General features: G+C 45.9%; 1 protein-coding gene across 1 annotated transcript; it reads left to right on the top strand.

The window, feature by feature from the left end:
* The first annotated feature begins 731 nt into the window (after positions 1–731).
* ebp (EBP cholestenol delta-isomerase) lies at positions 732–3,581 on the top strand. Its single transcript, XM_083768483.1, has 5 exons — positions 732–864; positions 1,466–1,787; positions 1,909–1,945; positions 2,038–2,168; positions 3,271–3,581. Exons 2-5 carry the CDS (start codon positions 1,469–1,471, stop codon positions 3,489–3,491), a joined length of 708 nt encoding a protein of 235 aa, XP_083624609.1. The 5' UTR covers positions 732–864; positions 1,466–1,468; the 3' UTR covers positions 3,492–3,581.
* The last annotated feature ends 14,239 nt before the right edge of the window (positions 3,582–17,820 follow it).

The following is a 17,820-nucleotide window of genomic DNA, read 5'->3' as shown; positions in this document are numbered from 1 at the left end:
ATGATGACAGCAACTGGTTTACCGTTATAAAGCATTACCGTTATAAAGCATGCTGACGGAGGCGTACAACCAGCTCCTAGTAGCGCGCCGTGATCGTATAGTGGTTAGTACTCTGCGTTGTGGCCGCAGCAACCCCGGTTCGAATCCGGGTCACGGCAGGGAATAAGATCCCTGACACGGCTTTGGAGTAACGTTTTTTCACATTCCTTACATTCGATCTGAAACATTTTTGCAAATGAGTTTAAAAGGTCTCACTCACAACCAGTGGTGGAATTAGGTTAGCTCTGGTCCATAGCCTTACTGCTCTTGCCGCCCCTAAATGCGACACTATTAGAGCTATGGAGCAGAGCTAGAATTAGGTTATAATCGCAATGAAGATAAGAGAAAGCACTGCGACTGCTGTGTTTTATATTAAAGTAACACACGTCGAGGCATTATAGGCGCTCCTAAGATTGTCATTTTAATTAGTTTATTTAAAACTATATTCAATCAAACTGACTTCTTAAAAAGCTTCACCAATCACCTGGGTATGTATGGTGCCCCACTGCCGACTGCCGAAGAGATTTCATTGGAGACCTTCTGTGTGACAACATCCATGTTCCGACATAAAAACCCAATCAACAAGCCGACATATCGCACGTGTCACCGCCTCTCTGTGTATATTGCTGTTTGATTGGTCTGTAAGGAGGTTGGGCGGTCCATGCGTAGAGGAAGTAAGCTACCCATATTAACTCTGTGACCAAAGCACTGAACATTGAGGTCTGTCATAATATTTCTTTTAAATTAATGTAATATTCCTCTGTTTACCCGTTTCGTTTCATTGGACGGCTGGAAAGTGGAATCTGGGCTAGGTGACTGTCACTGGTAAGAACTAAGAAGTGTGAAATGTGTTATAATGTGTACACTACACCTGCACTACTGATCTCATGGAGTGCATCACTTTATGATCTAAATCTAGTGATATTATTCAGACCAAGTATAACTGCATTCCATCCAAAGTAGGCTACAACGCATGTAGTGTAATAATAATAATAACAAACTGTTAATTCAGTGATACTGGATGATTTGCATTGTTTTACACATAGTATGTACTGTATTGTATTTCTTTTACTACAATTATTTGAAAACTAGATTAAACACTGCAGGCTATTTGGAAAAAAATCTAGAAATCTACCAGCTCACTTGTAGATCAGCTATTTTCAAGGGATTGTTATACATTTTGGAAACGTGAAATGGGATATTGTGCATAATGACTACTTTTACTTTTAGTACTTAAGTACTGTATATGTTTTATGCCGATACTTTTGTCGTTTTACTCAAGTAAATTTTGTATAGCAGATTTTTACTTGTATCAGTATTTCACATTGGAAGCATATTGATACTTTTCCTCAGGTAAAACTTCCAGTACTTCTTCCACCACTGAATTCAGTGAACTGCATCTGCACATTTGCTTCCTCTCCGCCAGGTCATGGAGACAACATCAGCAACAGGGGGTGTCCAGACTGTCCACCCCTACTGGCCTCGTGACGTTTCCATTCCTAACTATGTGGCCAACGACCGATCCATGTCTGAGATCCTGGTGTTTCTGTTCTCTGTGTCTGGGGCATTTCTGTTGGTGACCTGGCTGATCACTGGTCGAGAAGGGCCTGCCGGACGATTGGGCTTTGGCAGGCGGCTGGCCCTTTGCTGGTTTGCCGTGTGCGGTTTCATACATAGTGTCATCGAGGGCTGGTTTGCACTATATTATCACATAATTCCAGGAGACCAGAGCTTCCTCTCACAGCTATGTGAGTACAGACAAGATAAAATGTTTGAAAAGTGTCTAAGCAATCAATTTTGTTGCTCGGTGTGATGGTGTCTTACTGTCTTTTGACTGAGGTCGTTTTACTTTCCTTTTTTTACCCTAAGGGAAAGAGTACTCCAAGGGAGACAGCCGATATGTTATGTAAGTTTATATTTGAACAGAAATAGAGCATTACTCACAGATGATGACTGATAATATTGTTATTGACACCCCTCTCCCTCTCTTCTATTTAGAGCGGATAACTTCACTGTCTGTATGGAGACAGTGACTGCATTGCTATGGGGACCATTTAGTTTTTGGGTTGTGTTTGCCTTCTTGACCAACAAGTCCTACAGATTTGTACTGCAACTCATCATTTCATTAGGTAAGAGGATGCATCATCCTAGTACAATAGTACAATGTGCACAATAAGTAGGCCTACAGAACCTTTAGTCTCAACAGTTTAGCAGTACAGATCAAGACTAGAAAAAGTGCCCTTCCGGGCACAGGTCTCCACCAGGTTATCCACAGATCCGTGCAGTTAGAGGTAAAAACACTTTTCGGCCAGTTATAGCGCCACCTTGAGGCTGAGTTGAAATTGTTCATGTGGCATTTCGTCCTCGGCCTAGTGGGAATGTGGGTGCACAATTTCACGGAAATCACGCGATGTGTTCATGATTTGCAGCATTTTGTTTGAAACTGAGCACTCCTGTGAACTTTGGAAGCCAATCTTAACCAATCAGGATGGAGTCTGATAAATCTGAAAGACCCGTTTCGTTGAATGGCTCTAGAGAGACTGTGTACCAATTTGCGTGATGTTTGGACAAAATCTGTAGGTGTACTGTGCAAAAACTTGTTTTGCACAAAGCGGCCTCCTGGTGGCGCTATAACAGGCCGTTCTGGAAAGTTTGGGGCAGAGGTTCATGGTTGGCATCCAGGGAGTGTGTGTGCAAAATATGGCATCGACCGGGTTAACGGTGGCCGAGATTAGCTGTTCACGGACACACGGACGGACGGACGGACGGACACGCGGACGGACGGAGTGCAAAACATACTCTCCCCACATGCCTTCGGCCTGGTGGAGACAATGAGTGGTACACTGTACATCTTTGTACATCTTAAGACTTGAGATCAACTTTGTATTGTCAATTTACTTAGGAACTAAATTGATCTTTACTTCCAACACTTTCAGCTGTACAATTCAACATCAAGCCTCATTTATAATTTGTGTCGTTCGCTAATCCGAAACTATTTTCAGCGTGCGAGCCAGTCCAAACAGTGTACCTTGAGACAAGTACTGTACAGGTGTGCCTGGGTGAAAAATAGCTTTGAAGAAAAGAAGCAGCAAAAATAGCAGATGTACAAACTCACCACGTGTCGCATTCCAGCATATTGTGAGCTTGTACATCAACTATTATCCACGTGGCTTGGGCACAAACATTTGAAAACCACTTGACAAAGCATTCATTTTCAACATGTGATTCTAGGTCAGCTGTACGGAGATGTGCTTTATTTCTACACGGAGCACAAAGATGGCTACTCTCACAGTGAATTTGGACATCCCATCTACTTCTGGTTCTACTTTGTATTCATGAACTCGTTGTGGATCGTCATACCTCTACTGCTGATTGTAGATGCATGGAGAGCGCTCTCTGCCACCCAGACACACACGGACAGCATGAAGACACAGAAGTCTAAGACTAATTAACCAGCAGGACAGAACTGACTGGGACAATAAAGCTGGCTACTGTATGTGGGGTAGGGGTGCAGGGGGTAGAAAAATGTGAATTAATCAACATACTGTATGCACAATTGTTTTGTCAAATTGCAAGTGTGAATTTTCCAGTTCATTTTTCTAAGCCTTTTTTTTTATTACTATACTACCCCAAGACATGTCTGACTTATGGCATTCTTTGGTTGAATAACAAATAATGGGAATAATAAAGTCACCTATGTTTGTTTACAATAGGCCTATGCTCTTTATGTGTACCAAATCCTTTAAATAAATTGACTGTTGACTGTTTATCTGTTGGCATTCCCAGGGCTTGAATGAAGTGTAGTTATTGAACTAATTCGGCTAATTATTTACTTTTGCTATGGAGTCTAGGACTTGAGATATTATCCAAGATAAGCAAGATCTTATTATGAAACACAGCTGTTGAATGTTTAATTACATTTTAGGCCCATGTGTTGAAAAACATACCATTTACAGCTAAATGAATTAATTCATATTGCTTAAATCATATGCTTTATTATTTCAAAAGGTCAAATGATACAATAAGTGCCCAGTACTGCCTACCATACCGATACCAACCTACCATATTGTATAGGCTACTCTATTCTAAAGTACTGTATGTACCGTACACCAAGAGTAGATAAGGAATAGCTGACTTACACTCCGTCATCAATCTTGATAATGACTCTTTGTTGCTGTCTACATCGTCTTTACTCTAATACATAATACTTCTAAAGAAGTTATAATACCTGAATCAACAAATGAATGACTGCATCAGCATGTGTTTGCCCGTTTTACAATTTTACAACAGTTGGTGTTTTGAAGTAAATAATGTGAAAGGTACATTTGGGAGCCATCTTGCACGTTCACAGTTATAAATGGCAAAATTGACCCTGTTGTGGATTATTTGGTTTGGAGGTTCTCAAACATTTTCATTCCCCCAAAATGATGTTTTTGGCCACAGAAGACAGAACCCCCATTTGAAAATATGTGGTTGCTCAAAATATATGGATTTTTTGGTCAAAATAGGGTCGTGTGGAGGGGTAATTGTGTAGCCTATAAAGTCTGGTGACAAGGGCAGGTTAACTCTTCCTTTTGCTGGGGATCTTCTGGAACACCCTCAAGGACCTCAGTTTGAAAACGATTTAATTATTCCATGGAAGAGCTGTTTGATTGATTGATTGAAATATTTATTAACAGTTTGTAGAATTTACATTTTAAGCACAAACTCAATACAAAGACTGTCAACTGTGAGTGGACGACCCAATTAAGCATTACACTTGTTTACAACAGGGTCCACATTGTTCAATTCATCAAAACATTTAAAGACATACAAACATTTAGAGACATACAAATAGACATTTCTATGTAGCTAAATTCATCATATGAATTAATTGTAATTATTATTATTATTATTATTATTAATTGTAATTAATAATTGTAATTATCATGGCTCTGGTTTGAAGGATTCAAAGAATCAGAATGAACTTGAAGGAATATTGTTATGAGACTGAGCTGAGAGGTTTCCATCATCCCATGCCTAACTAACGGCAGGGGAGGCGAGAGCGAGAGGAGAGAGAAGGGAAGAGAAGTTTGTTGTGATAGCCTACTGTCTGCGGTACTGCGTTTTGTGACTGGACAGTTTTAATTAAACAGTAGGTTGATATGATAAAAGTGACGCCTCGTTCTTTAGTGTTATATTGTGGGCTGGTGCGGACAGCAGCGTAGCGTTAACGTTGATTTGCGAGGGCCTGGTTTTGAGGAAGTGAGTAAGAAAGATATATCTATTTCTGAAATGCGGAGGATATTCCATTGGTCCGTTAATGAAGCTAATGAAGCCGGGAGCTCCGTGAATGGTCAATAAATGAAGCGGGGAGCCCCGTGGATGGTCAGTTAATGAAGCCTCCTTGCCCTGCAAAAACTGCAAGGTAGCAATGTACAAACATGACAATGACAACCATGATGACAACGGACAATCAAAATACAGACTAATGAGACGTCAGTGACTGTAATTTTTTTATAATTTAAATGATGCAACAAATGTCACCCCGCCGAAATAGCTCAGTTGGGAGAGCGTTAGACTGAAGATCTAAAGGTCCCTGGTTCGATCCCGGGTTTCGGCATTTTTGACTCTTTGATGGAAAAAATGAAAAAAGTACGAGTAGTCATGCTGCTTAACAAACTGTTCAAGTTAACATTTTTACTCACACTTGCACAGTACAGGCAGTACATGTTCACATGTCGTTCAATGCATTGCAGACTTGATAGTGATAACATTTCATTTCTTTCCCAGTCAGACCAGACGAAAAGCATTGTACATTGTACACCAGCTTTTGATAATGACTACAGCAACACAACAGTCAACAGAGTCTATCAGTCTATGACCGTTCCGATTGAACGTTCTCTTTTTTGATTTGCAACAGGTTTGTAAGATAGAACCAACGGCAGCGTCTAGTGAGCTAATCTAGTGAGCTAATTTAAGACTTCCGGTGGACGATCTCTTCAAAATAAGAGTACCCTCTAGAGTATTGAAAAAAAGTTTAATTTGCACATTAAAACTACAAATTAAGCATTTAAATGATGCTATATGATGCTATAAGACACACATTATGTTTCTGTGTAAGAATAAGTAATGAAATCCTTATAATAATAATAATAAAGTTATCTAAATGGATAAATGCTATTCACTGGAGTGCATGGACTTTATAAAGTGGACACTGGACAAAAGACGGCTCCGCAAGGCAACTATCTGGACATACCCACGCGTTCGGGGAGATGTCCTATACCACACCCCACTCTCCGCTAAGCGGGAGAGGTGTAAAATTCACAGCAGCAGACCTTCTACTGGGGTCAAGGCTGACAAAAAGTACCGTTTCCGGACCCAGAATGGACATTGGACAAAAGACGGCTCCGCGAGGCAACTATCTGGACATACCCACGCGTTCGGGGAGATGTCCTGTACCACACCCCACTCTCCGCTAAGCGGGAGAGGTGTAAAATTCACAGCAGCAGACCTTCTACTGTGGTCAACGCTGAAAAAAGTACCGTTTCCGGACCCAGAATGGACACTGGACAAAGAGGCCTCCGCGAGGCAACTATCTGGACATACCCACGCGTTCGGGGAGATGTCCTCTACCACACCACACTCTCCGCTAAGCGGGAGAGGTGTAAAATTCACAGCAGCAGACCTTCTACTGGGGTCAACGCTCAAAAAAGTGCTGTGCCTTGGGGCATTGACATGAAATCACTTTCTCTACGCAAGCTAAGTCAGGTCAAGGAGTTACCTCTAGCTTTGGAATGGGTGTCACTTGTGTGCGTTGATTGCATCTGTCTGTGCATTTATGCATTTGTTTGTCCTGACGAAACTTTTTTTCTCTCGACTGTTTATTTTCTCGTATGACACGACATAGAAACTACTTGTGACTACTGTCTTTGTGTGCTGTCGAGCGGATGTTCTTTGCATCAAAGGTATAGCCTGCTGTGTCATTCGATTCATTTGTCCAGATATGCCATTTATGATCTTTAAGGATGTACAATGACGCATATGGTGGCCTGTCGAAAAATACACACATACTGGTCAAAGCATACTCATTTTGGTGGTACAGACAGGATAAATTGAACGTTTTTGGAATTTTTGTGCCAGCTCTTAACAGGAGAAGTAAGGTCTGTGGGCTGTTAATTACTTCATATGTTGATAAGCTCTTTTCCTGCTGACATGTTTCACATTGTTCAGATTGAGCAGGTAATATTTGTGCAATAGTGTCTAAGATGCCTTTTTGTGACACGTCAAGTGGCTGCACTATGAATTGTGACATGTTCTTTGTAGATGGTAAGGCCTTGTCACCACATTGAGTACAACTATACAGACTAAGACTTTTCAGGCAAAGCAGGTCATCTCCAAGGAAAGGAGACCGAAGTGTGTATTCTACAAAGCTGTTTAATATGGTGCATTCTTCTGTCCTAGAACATTTCTGAGACACTAATGACACTGATGTGTTGGCTAGATTGAATTTCTCAAGTTTCCGTCTAAATGTTGAGTCCTGCGCTGCTGCTTCTTCAAGCCGTGTGTGACATTTTTTGATAGCAGATGTCTGTTGTAGAAATGTTAGAATTGGTAATGGTATAGCTTCACACATATTGTCATTTAGACTTTCATTGCATAAAACCACATCATCATCATCTTCTTCCAAATTGTCCTCCGTTATTGTTCTGTTAATTGCTTTCAACTGTCCAGGCACAGAATGTACAGATGTCTGTATGTTTTGCTTGAACAACTGTGTGGACACCACACATACTCAACCAAACTACTAGTTTGTGTATAAAATCTAATGGGTCATTGTGCATTCCTAAGGCCAAGTAAGATGCTATTCACTAGTTGTTGAGTGACACCACAGATTGTTTTGCAATCAAATGTGTGACCTGGATTTTGAAAAAACGCTTGAATGAGAGCTGCTAAATTCCCCGGCATAGATGACAACTGAACCATCGAAGTAGGTGTCAATGGTTTCAATTTATCTTGTACTACTTGTAGATGCAGTATACCCACGCGTTCGGGGAGATGTCCTGTACCACACCCCACTCTCTGCTAAGTGGGAGAGGTGTAAAATTCACGGCAGCAGACCTTCTACTGAGGTCAACGCTCAAAAAAGTGCTGTGCCTTGGGGCATTGACAATTATTTAATTAACGAATTAAATAACCTTATTTTATTCTGAAGGCAACCGGATGTCTTAAATTAGCTAGCTCTCAGACAGGAAATTCTAAATTAGCTCATAAGACGGAGCCAAATATCTGTCTGAGAGTGGAGCCTGCCTGGCAAATTACATGGGGGGTCCTTTTTGTGGGCTTGGCCGAAAGTGGGCGTTACCAAAAGGTGGGCGTGGCCATGGCCGCCAGAAGTCTGTCAGATTTTGACAGCTTCAAATTAGTGTTAAACATAATATAACCCAATTGACTCCAGTCCTCTCTGTTTAATATATCTATAATGAAACTATATAAACTATGCATATACCATGAAGTGCTATGACTACTAGCTCTGGTCCATAGCTCTAATGCGTTTCATTTAGAGCTATGTTACTCTAAACTTCCCCGCTCGCATGAATGCAGACCAGCCTCTACTCTTTGGCGTAAATAAAAAGAATGTTTTTGCTACACATAAAAACAAAGGCGAGTTGTGTCATTAGAAAGCCTACTTTGGTAATTGGTTCTAGTTCTAGTGAACAGAAATAATAAATAAATAGACTTGGTAACCTAACTGTAGGGAGTGCAAACACATTAAAGAACCTGGGGGTTATCATCTATGAAAAGGCAACACAATGAGCAGAAAATAAAAATGAACCATGTAAATACAACAAATTGAGCAGAGCACTGCAGGGAGTTGAACCCCATTCCGGTAAACCAGAAGTACCACAACCAGTGCCTTGGTTTTTGTTTTGTTTTACGAGGTCCATTCGTTGAAATGTAAATGTTGCATTGCAACGGTAAAGTAATTTCACAATTGACATTGTAGGCAATAATTAATAACGGTATGGCACCAGGCCAAAGCCATGGGGATAGAGTATGTTTTGCACTCTGAGTGAGTGTGTGTGTGTGTGTGTGTCCGTCAGTTTGTTAACAGCTAATCTCCAGCACCATTAACCCGGTCGATGCCAAATTTTGCACACACACTCCCTGGATGCCAACGATGAACCTCTGTCCCAAATTTTCCAGAACGGCCTGTATAGCACCACACATTTTTGTATGCCCTCCGAGACTATGGACTATAGCCTTTCGCTTTTCCGCGATTTAACCTTTTTTCAAATCGTGAACAATGATGAAGAATCGCGCACTATAGCATGCCACTTAATGACCTTGGGGTCATCAAGGTCATTGATATTGATCAATAACCTTGAGCAGTATAAATGACCTTCAATAAGACTAGTAAATGACCTTGACCAGTATAAATGACCTTGACAAGTACAAATGACCTTGACCAGTATAAATGACCGTGACCAGTATATGACTGACCAGTATAAATTACCTTCATGAGACTAGTAAATGACCTTGACCAGTATAAATGACCTTCATAAGACTAGTAAATGATCTTCACCAGTATGAATTACCTTGACCAGTATGCGGTCCGTGACCATGGACTATAGCCTTTCGCTTTTCCTTGATTTTCACCTTTTTTTTAAATCCTCAACAATGAAGAATCGCACACAATAGCGCGCCGCTCAATGACCTGAGACCATGGACCAATGAACCATGTAAATATAACACATTGAGCAGGGCACTGCAGGGAGTTGAACCCCGTTCCGGTAAACCAGAAGTCCGACACCAGTGCCTTAGTTTTTGTGTTGTTGTTCATTTACAGGTCCAGGTGTGCATACGCATGTGCGCCTGTGCGTGTGTAGGTGCATTTGTGCATGTCTGTGCACGCTTCAATGACCACTGTTGGACCCCATGGGGATCAAGGACCTCAGGGAGCCACCCATAATTCACAACGGTCACAGCGAACTCTGTTGCATCACAACTGGTGGCCAACAGTCGTAACCAACACCGCCACCGACCCACAGGAGAATACCATCGCACAGTGGTATCAGACCAACCACAATCAGCCAGCCCTCAAACCAAACCCTTCGACCTAGAAGAACTCGAAACTGCAATGGGAAAGTTGAAACCCGGAAAAGCAGCAGGGATTGATGACATACTGGCAGAAATTATACAGCACCTGGAACCTAACGCAAAGACCTGGCTCGTAGGGATGCTGAATACATGCATGGCACAGAAAACCATCCCTTCTGTCTGGAGAACGGCCAAAGTGGTTGCAATCCCTAAACCTGGCAAAGACCCATCATCCCCAAAGAGCTACCGACCCATTTCCCTCCTCTGCATCACCTACAAGAGAGGCTGCTACTCCAACGCCTCATGCCACTCATAGACACCAAACTGACTAAAGACCAAGCTGGTTTCCGTCCCGGCCGCTCCTGTGCTGGACAGAGCTCAACCTCACCCAACACATTGAGGATGGGTTTGAGGGAAAACAAATAACTGGAGCAGCAACTGGAGGGCGAAGCAAGCACGCAGGCAGCTTGTGCCTGCCTGCCTGCGTGCGTGCCTGCCTGCCTTCCTCATGTGGAAGCTGCGTAGTTGAGTTTGTGTGTGTCTTTCTTTTTCTGTCTTTCTTTCTTAGGACGAAGATCAAGGTAGACGCCGTTGGAAGGCTCAACACAAGCCGATGCCCCTAGAGATCCATCCCAAAGCTTCCCTCAGGGAGTCCAGCAAGCCAGCTAGCCAGCAAGCCCGCCCAGTCAGCCAACGCAGCCAGCCAGCTCCGCCAGTCAGCCAGTGTAGAAAGTCAGGCTGCCAAGCCAGCGCACATCAGCCCTTGCAGTCAACCATTGTAGCCATACCAGCCTTGCTCAGTCAGCTCAGCCAGGCCTCTCTCGAGGCCTGGCTCTCTGTCTGCCTGGCCCGGTCTGCCCCGCCCTGCCTTGCAGCAACAGAACCAGCCTTGCTGGCAAGCCAGCCAGCTCAGAATACGAGCTCAGCAAGCCAGCGCAGCTGGCAAGCACGCAGTTAGTCTAAACCAGTTTCAGACTGGCAGGCCAAGGCAGACAGACAGGAAGACCGAGGCGCCTAGGCAGGCAGACAGGCCAGGAAGGCAACAAAGTGCAGGCAGGGGGACTATCCGGCCTACGGCTGCGCTGCAAGGGTTGGAGCCTGGCCAGCTCCTGCTGGTCTAGACTGAGTGGCTGTGGCTGCACAGTAAGGCTGCGGTAACCTAGTCTGGGCTTGCTGCTGCACTGGCTTGCTCAGCTCGCATTCTGAGCTGGCTGGCTTTCCAGAAAGGCTGGTTCTGTTGCTGCAAGGCAGGGCAGGGCAGACCGGGCCAGGCAGACAGAGAGCCAGGCCTCAAGAGAGGACTGGCTGAGCTTACTGAGCAAGGCTGGTATGGCTGCAATGGCTGACTGCAAGGGCTGATATGCTCTGGCTTGGCAGCCTGACTTTCTACACTGGCTGACTGGCGGAGCTGACTGGCTGCGTTGGCTGACTGGGCAGGCTTGCTGGCTAGCTGGCTTGCTGTGCTCCCTGAGGGAAGCTTTGGGATGGATCTCTAGGGGCATCGGCTAGTGTTGAGCCTTCCTATGGCGTCTACCTTGATCTCCGTCCTAAGAAAGAAAGACAGAAAAAGAAAGACACACACAAACCCAACTATGCAGCTTCCACCTTAGGAACCGAGACGCAAGAAAAGAACTGAGCGTCACTTGGGATGGTCACAAACTCTCCAACCATACCCACCCCATGTATCTTGGAGTTACACTGGACAGGACACTCTTCTTCAAAAAAACACCTGGAGAACACAAAAGCCACGGTCAACACCCACAATAACATCCTGTGAAAACTAGTGAACTCCCAAGTGGGGCGCAGACCCACAAACAATCCGTGCAACTGCCATGGCCCTGTCTTTCTCTACAGCAGAGTATTCCTGCTCAAGCTGGAGCCGATCACGTCACACCAAATTGGTCGACACAGCCCTAAATGACACCTGTCGCATCATCACGGGATGGGTCAAGAAAACACCTGTCCCGTCCGTGCCTTTATGCGCTAGCCGGCACCTCCTCCCGCACATCAGACGACTGTGTAACGCTCAAGATGAATGGAAAACACAGGAGATAGACAGTGAAGTCTGGAATGAAATGATAGAGAACACCTCACACACAGTTTCCTTTCGTGGCTGTTTACATTCGAGGGTCGCCGGTCCTCTCAAACGGAACAGTTTAACGTCATGCCCAGGACGAAAAGATATAGAGAACACCATAATGACAAATGACAAATAACAGCAGGAAGGCATGGGCCACAATCCACCGTCTTGGCAAAGACCACACCACCCATAATTCACAACGGTCACAGCTAATTCTGTTGCATCACAACTAGTGTAGGTATTGGATGGAGCCCGCACACCACAGGTATAAGAAAGACGTGATGCAGAGGAGGGAAATGGGTCGGTAGCTCTTCGGGGATAATGGGTCTTTGCCAGGTTTAGGGATTGCAACCACTTTGGCCTTTTTCCAGACAGAAGGGGTGGTTTTCTGTGCTGTGCATGTGTTCAGCATCCCCACAAGCCAGGGCCTTGAGTTAGGTCCCAGGTGCTGTATCATTTCTGCCAGTAGGTCATCAATCCCTGCTGCTTTTCCGGGTTTCAACTTTCCCATTGCAGTTTCAAGTTCTTCTAGGTCGAAGGGTTTGGTTTGAGTGATGGCTGATTATGGTTGGTCTGATACCACTGTGCGATGGTATTCTATGTGGGTCGGTGGCGGTGTTGGTTACAACTGTTGGCCACCAGTTGTGACCAAGACCTCCACCAACCCACAGGAGAATACCATCGCACAGTGGTATCAGACCAACCACAATCAGCCAGCCTTCAAACCAAACCCTTCGACCTAGAAGAACGTGAAACTGCAATGGGAAAGTTGAAACCCGGAAAAGCAGCAGGGATTGATGACCTACTAGCAGAAATTATACAGCACCTGGGACCTAACGGAAAGACCTGGCTTGTGGGGATGCTGAACACATGCATAGCACAGAAAACCATCCCTTCTGTCTGGAAAAAGGCCAAAGTGGTTGCAATCCCTAAACCTGGCAAAGACCCATTATCCCCAAAGAGCTACCGACCCATTTCCCTCCTCTGCATCACCTACAAGCCTATCCCGTCACACCAAATTGGTCGACACAGCCCTAAATGACACCTGTGGCATCATCATAGGATGCATCAAGACAACACCTGACCCTGTCCCAACACCTGTTTACATTCGAGGGTCGCCGGTCCTCTCGAACGGAACAGTTTAACGTCATGCCCAGGACGAAAAGATATAGAGAACACCAACATGACAAATAACAGCAGGAAGGCATGGGCCACAATCCACCGTCTTGGCAAAGACCACACCACCCATAATTCACAACGGTCACAGCAAACTCTATTGCATCACAACTGGTGTAGTTATTGGATGGAGCCCGCACACCACCAAAAAAAAGAAAAACAACATACTATAGTATGCCCTCCGTGACCATGGACTTTCGCTTTTCTGCAATTTAACCTTTTTTCAAATCCTCAACAATGATGAAGAATCGCGCACTATAGCGTGCCACTTAATGACCTTGACCAATATCAATGACCTTGAGCAGTATAAATTACCTTCAATAAGACTAGTAAATGACCTTGACCAGTATAAATGACCTTGACAAGTACAAATGACCTTGACCAGTATAAATGACCTTCACCAGTAGAAATGACCGTGACCAATATATGACTGACCAGTATAAATTACCTTCATGAGACTAGTAATTGACCTTGACCAGTATAAATGACCTTTAGAAGACTAGTAAATGATCTTCACCAGTATAAATGACCTTTAGAAGACTAGTAAATGATCTTCACCAGTATAAATGACCTTGACCAGTATGCGGTCCGTGACCATGGACTATAGCCTTTTGCTTTTCCTTGATTTTCACCTTTAAAAAATCCTCAACAATGATGAAGAATCGCACACTATAGCGCGCCGCTCAATGACCTGAGACCATGGACCAATGAATGAAATACAACACATTGAGCAGGGCACTGCAGGGAGTTGAACCCCGTTCCGGTAAACCAGAAGTCCGACACCAGTGCCTTAGTTTTTGTGTTGTTGTTCATTTAAAGGTCCAGGTGTGCATACGCATGTGCCCCTGTGTGTGTAGGTGCATGTGTGCATGTGTGTGCACGCTTCAATGACCACTGTTGGACCCAATGGCGATCAAGGACCTCAGGGAGCCACCCATAATTCACAACAGTCACAGCGAACTCTGTTGCATCACAACTGGTGGCCAACAGTCGTAACCAACACCGCCACGACCCACAGGAGAATACCATCGCACAGTGGTATCAGACCAACCACAATCAGCCAGCCCTCAAACCAAACCCTTCGACCTAGAAGAACTCAAAACTGCAATGGGAAAGTTGAAACCCGGAAAAGCAGCAGGGATTGATGACATACTGGCAGAAATTATACAGCACCTGGAACCTAACGCAAAGACCTGGCTCGTGGGGATGCTGAACACATGCATGGCACAGAAAACCATCCCTTCTGTCTGGAGAAAAGCCAAAGTGGTTGCAATCCCCAAACCTGGCAAAGACCCATCATCCTCAAAGAGCTACCGACCCATTTCCCTCCTCTGCATCACCTACAAGAGAGGCTGCTACTCCAACGCCTCATACCACTCATAGACACCAAGCTGACTAAAGACCAAGCTGGTTTCCGTCCCGTCCTGTGCTGGACAGAGCTCAACCTCACCCAACACATTGAGGATGGGTTTGAGGGAAAACAAATAACTGGAGCAGCAACTGGAGGGCGAAGCAAGCACGCAGGCAGCTTGTGCCTGCCTGCGTGCCTGCCTGCCTTCCTCATGTGGAAGCTGCATAGTTGAGTTTGTGTGTGTGTTTCTTTTTCTGTCTTTCTTTCTTAGGACGAAGATCAAGGTAGACGCCGTTGGAAGGCTCAACACAAGCCGATGCCCCTAGAGATCCATCCCAAAGCTTCCCTCAGGGAGTCCAGCAAGCCAGCTAGCCAGCAAGCCCGCCCAGTCAGCCAACGCAGCCAGCCAGCTCCGCCAGTCAGCCAGTGTAGAAAGTCAGGCTGCCAAGCCAGCGCACATCAGCCCTTGCAGTCAACCATTGTAGCCATACCAGCCTTGCTCAGTCAGCTCAGCCAGGCCTCTCTCGAGGCCTGGCTCTCTGTCTGCCTGGCCCGGTCTGCCCCGCCCTGCCTTGCAGCAACAGAACCAGCCTTGCTGGCAAGCCAGCCAGCTCAGAATACGAGCTCAGCAAGCCAGCGCAGCTGGCAAGCACGCAGTTAGTCTAAACCAGTTTCAGACTGGCAGGCCAAGGCAGACAGACAGGAAGACCGAGGCGCCTAGGCAGGCAGACAGGCCAGGAAGGCAACAAAGTGCAGGCAGGGGGACTGTCCGGCCTAAGGCTGCGCTGCAAGGGTTGGAGCCTGGCCAGCTCCTGCTGGTCTAGACTGAGTGGCTGTGGCTGCACAGTAAGGCTGCGGTAACCTAGTCTGGGCTTGCTGCTGCACTGGCTTGCTCAGCTCGCATTCTGAGCTGGCTGGCTTTCCAGAAAGGCTGGTTCTGTTGCTGCAAGGCAGGGCAGGGCAGACCGGGCCAGGCAGACAGAGAGCCAGGCCTCAAGAGAGGCCTGGCTGAGCTGACTGAGCAAGGCTGGTATGGCTGCAATGGCTGACTGCAAGGGCTGATATGCTCTGTCTTGGCAGCCTGACTTTCTACACTGGCTGACTGGCGGAGCTGACTGGCTGCGTTGGCTGACTGGGCAGGCTTGCTGGCTAGCTGTGCTCCCTGAGGGAAGCTTTGGGATGGATCTCTAGGGGCATCGGCTAGTGTTGAGCCTTCCTATGGCGTCTACCTTGATCTCCGTCCTAAGAAAGAAAGACAGAAAAAGAAAGACACACAAACCCAACTATGCAGCTTCCACCTGAGGAACCGAGACGCGAGAAAAGAACTGAGCGTCACTTGGGATGGTCACAAACTCTCCAACCATACCCACCCCATGTATCTTGGAGTTACACTGGACAGGACACTCTTCTTCAAAAAAACACCTGGAGAACACAAAAGCCACGGTCAACACCCACAATAACATCCTGTGAAAACTAGTGAACTCCCAAGTGGGGCGCAGACCCACAAACAATCCGTGCAACTGCCATGGCCCTGTCTTTCTCTACAGCAGAGTATGCCTGCTCAAGCTGGAGCCGATCACGTCACACCAAATTGGTCGACACAGCCCTAAATGACACCTGTCGCATCATCACGGGATGGGTCAAGACAACACCTGTCCCGTCCGTGCCTTTATGCGCTAGCCGGCACCTCCCCCCGCACATCAGACGACTGTGTAACGCTCAAGATGAATGGAAAACACAGGAGATAGACAGTGAAGTCTGGAATGAAATGATAGAGAACACCTCACACACACAGTTTCCTTTCGTGGCCGTTTACATTCGAGGGTCGCCGGTCCTCTCGAACGGAACAGTTTAACGTCATGCCCAGGACGAAAAGATATAGAGAACACCATAATGACAAATAACAGCAGGAAGGCATGGGCCACAATCCACCGTCTTGGCAAAGACCACACCACCCATAATTCACAACGGTCACAGCAAACTCTGTTGCATCACAACTGGTGTAGGTATTGGATGGAGCCCGCACACCACAGGTATAAGAAAGACGTGATGCAGAGGAGGGAAATGGGTCGGTAGCTCTTCGGGGATAATGGGTCTTTGCCAGGTTTAGGGATTGCAACTACTCCAGCCTTTTTCCAAACAGAAGGGATGGTTTTCTGTGCTATGCATGTGTTCAGCATCCCCACAAGCCAGGTCCTTGCGATAGGTCCCAGGTGCTGTATCATTTCTGCCAGTATGCCATCAATCCCTGCTGCTTTTCCGGGTTTCAACTTTCCCATTGCAGTTTCACGTTCTTCTAAGTCGAAGGGTTTGGTTTGAGGGCTGGCTGATTGTGGTTGGTCTGATACCACTGTGCGATGGTATTCTATGTGGGTCGGTGGCGGTGTTGGTTACAACTGTTGGCCACCAGTTGTGACCAAGACCGCCACCGACCCACAGGAGAATACCATCGCACAGTGGTATCAGACCAACCACAATCAGCCAGCCCTCAAACCAAACCCTTCGACCTAGAAGAACTTGAAACTGCAATGGGAAAGTTGAAACCCGGAAAAGCAGCAGGGATTGATGACCTACTGGCAGAAATGTTACAGCACCTGGGACCCAACGCAAAGACCTGGCTTGTGGGGATGCTGAACACATGCATAGCACAGAAAACCATCCCTTCTGTCTGGGAAAAGGCCAAAGTGGTTGCAATCCCTAAACCTGGCAAAGACCCATTATCCACAAAGAGCTACCGACCCATTTCCCTCTGCATCACCTACAAGGCTATATGAGAAGCTGCTACTCCAACGCCTTGTTGCCACTCATAGATACCAAGCTGACTAAAGACCAAGCTGGTTTCCGTCCCAGCCGCTCCTGTGCTGGACAGAGCTCAACCTCACCCAACACATTGAGGATGGGTTTGAGGGGAAACAAATAACTGGAGCAGCATTCAGAGATCTCTCTGCTGCCTACGACACTGTCCAACACCGCACAATGGTCAGGAAAAGCCTCCTCAACAACAGGCGCTTCTATGTCCAGTTAAATGACCAGAGGAGTAAATGGAAAGCCCAAAAGAACGGCCTCCAACAAGGTAGCGTGCTCGCCCCCCTCC

Source organism: Protomyctophum parallelum, assembly GCF_964188405.1.
Source record: "Protomyctophum parallelum genome assembly, chromosome: 7".
Taxonomy (NCBI): Eukaryota; Metazoa; Chordata; class Actinopteri; order Myctophiformes; family Myctophidae; genus Protomyctophum; species Protomyctophum parallelum.
The sequence above is the reverse complement of the archived record's forward strand: the minus strand, read 5'-3'. Positions and strand labels throughout refer to the sequence as shown.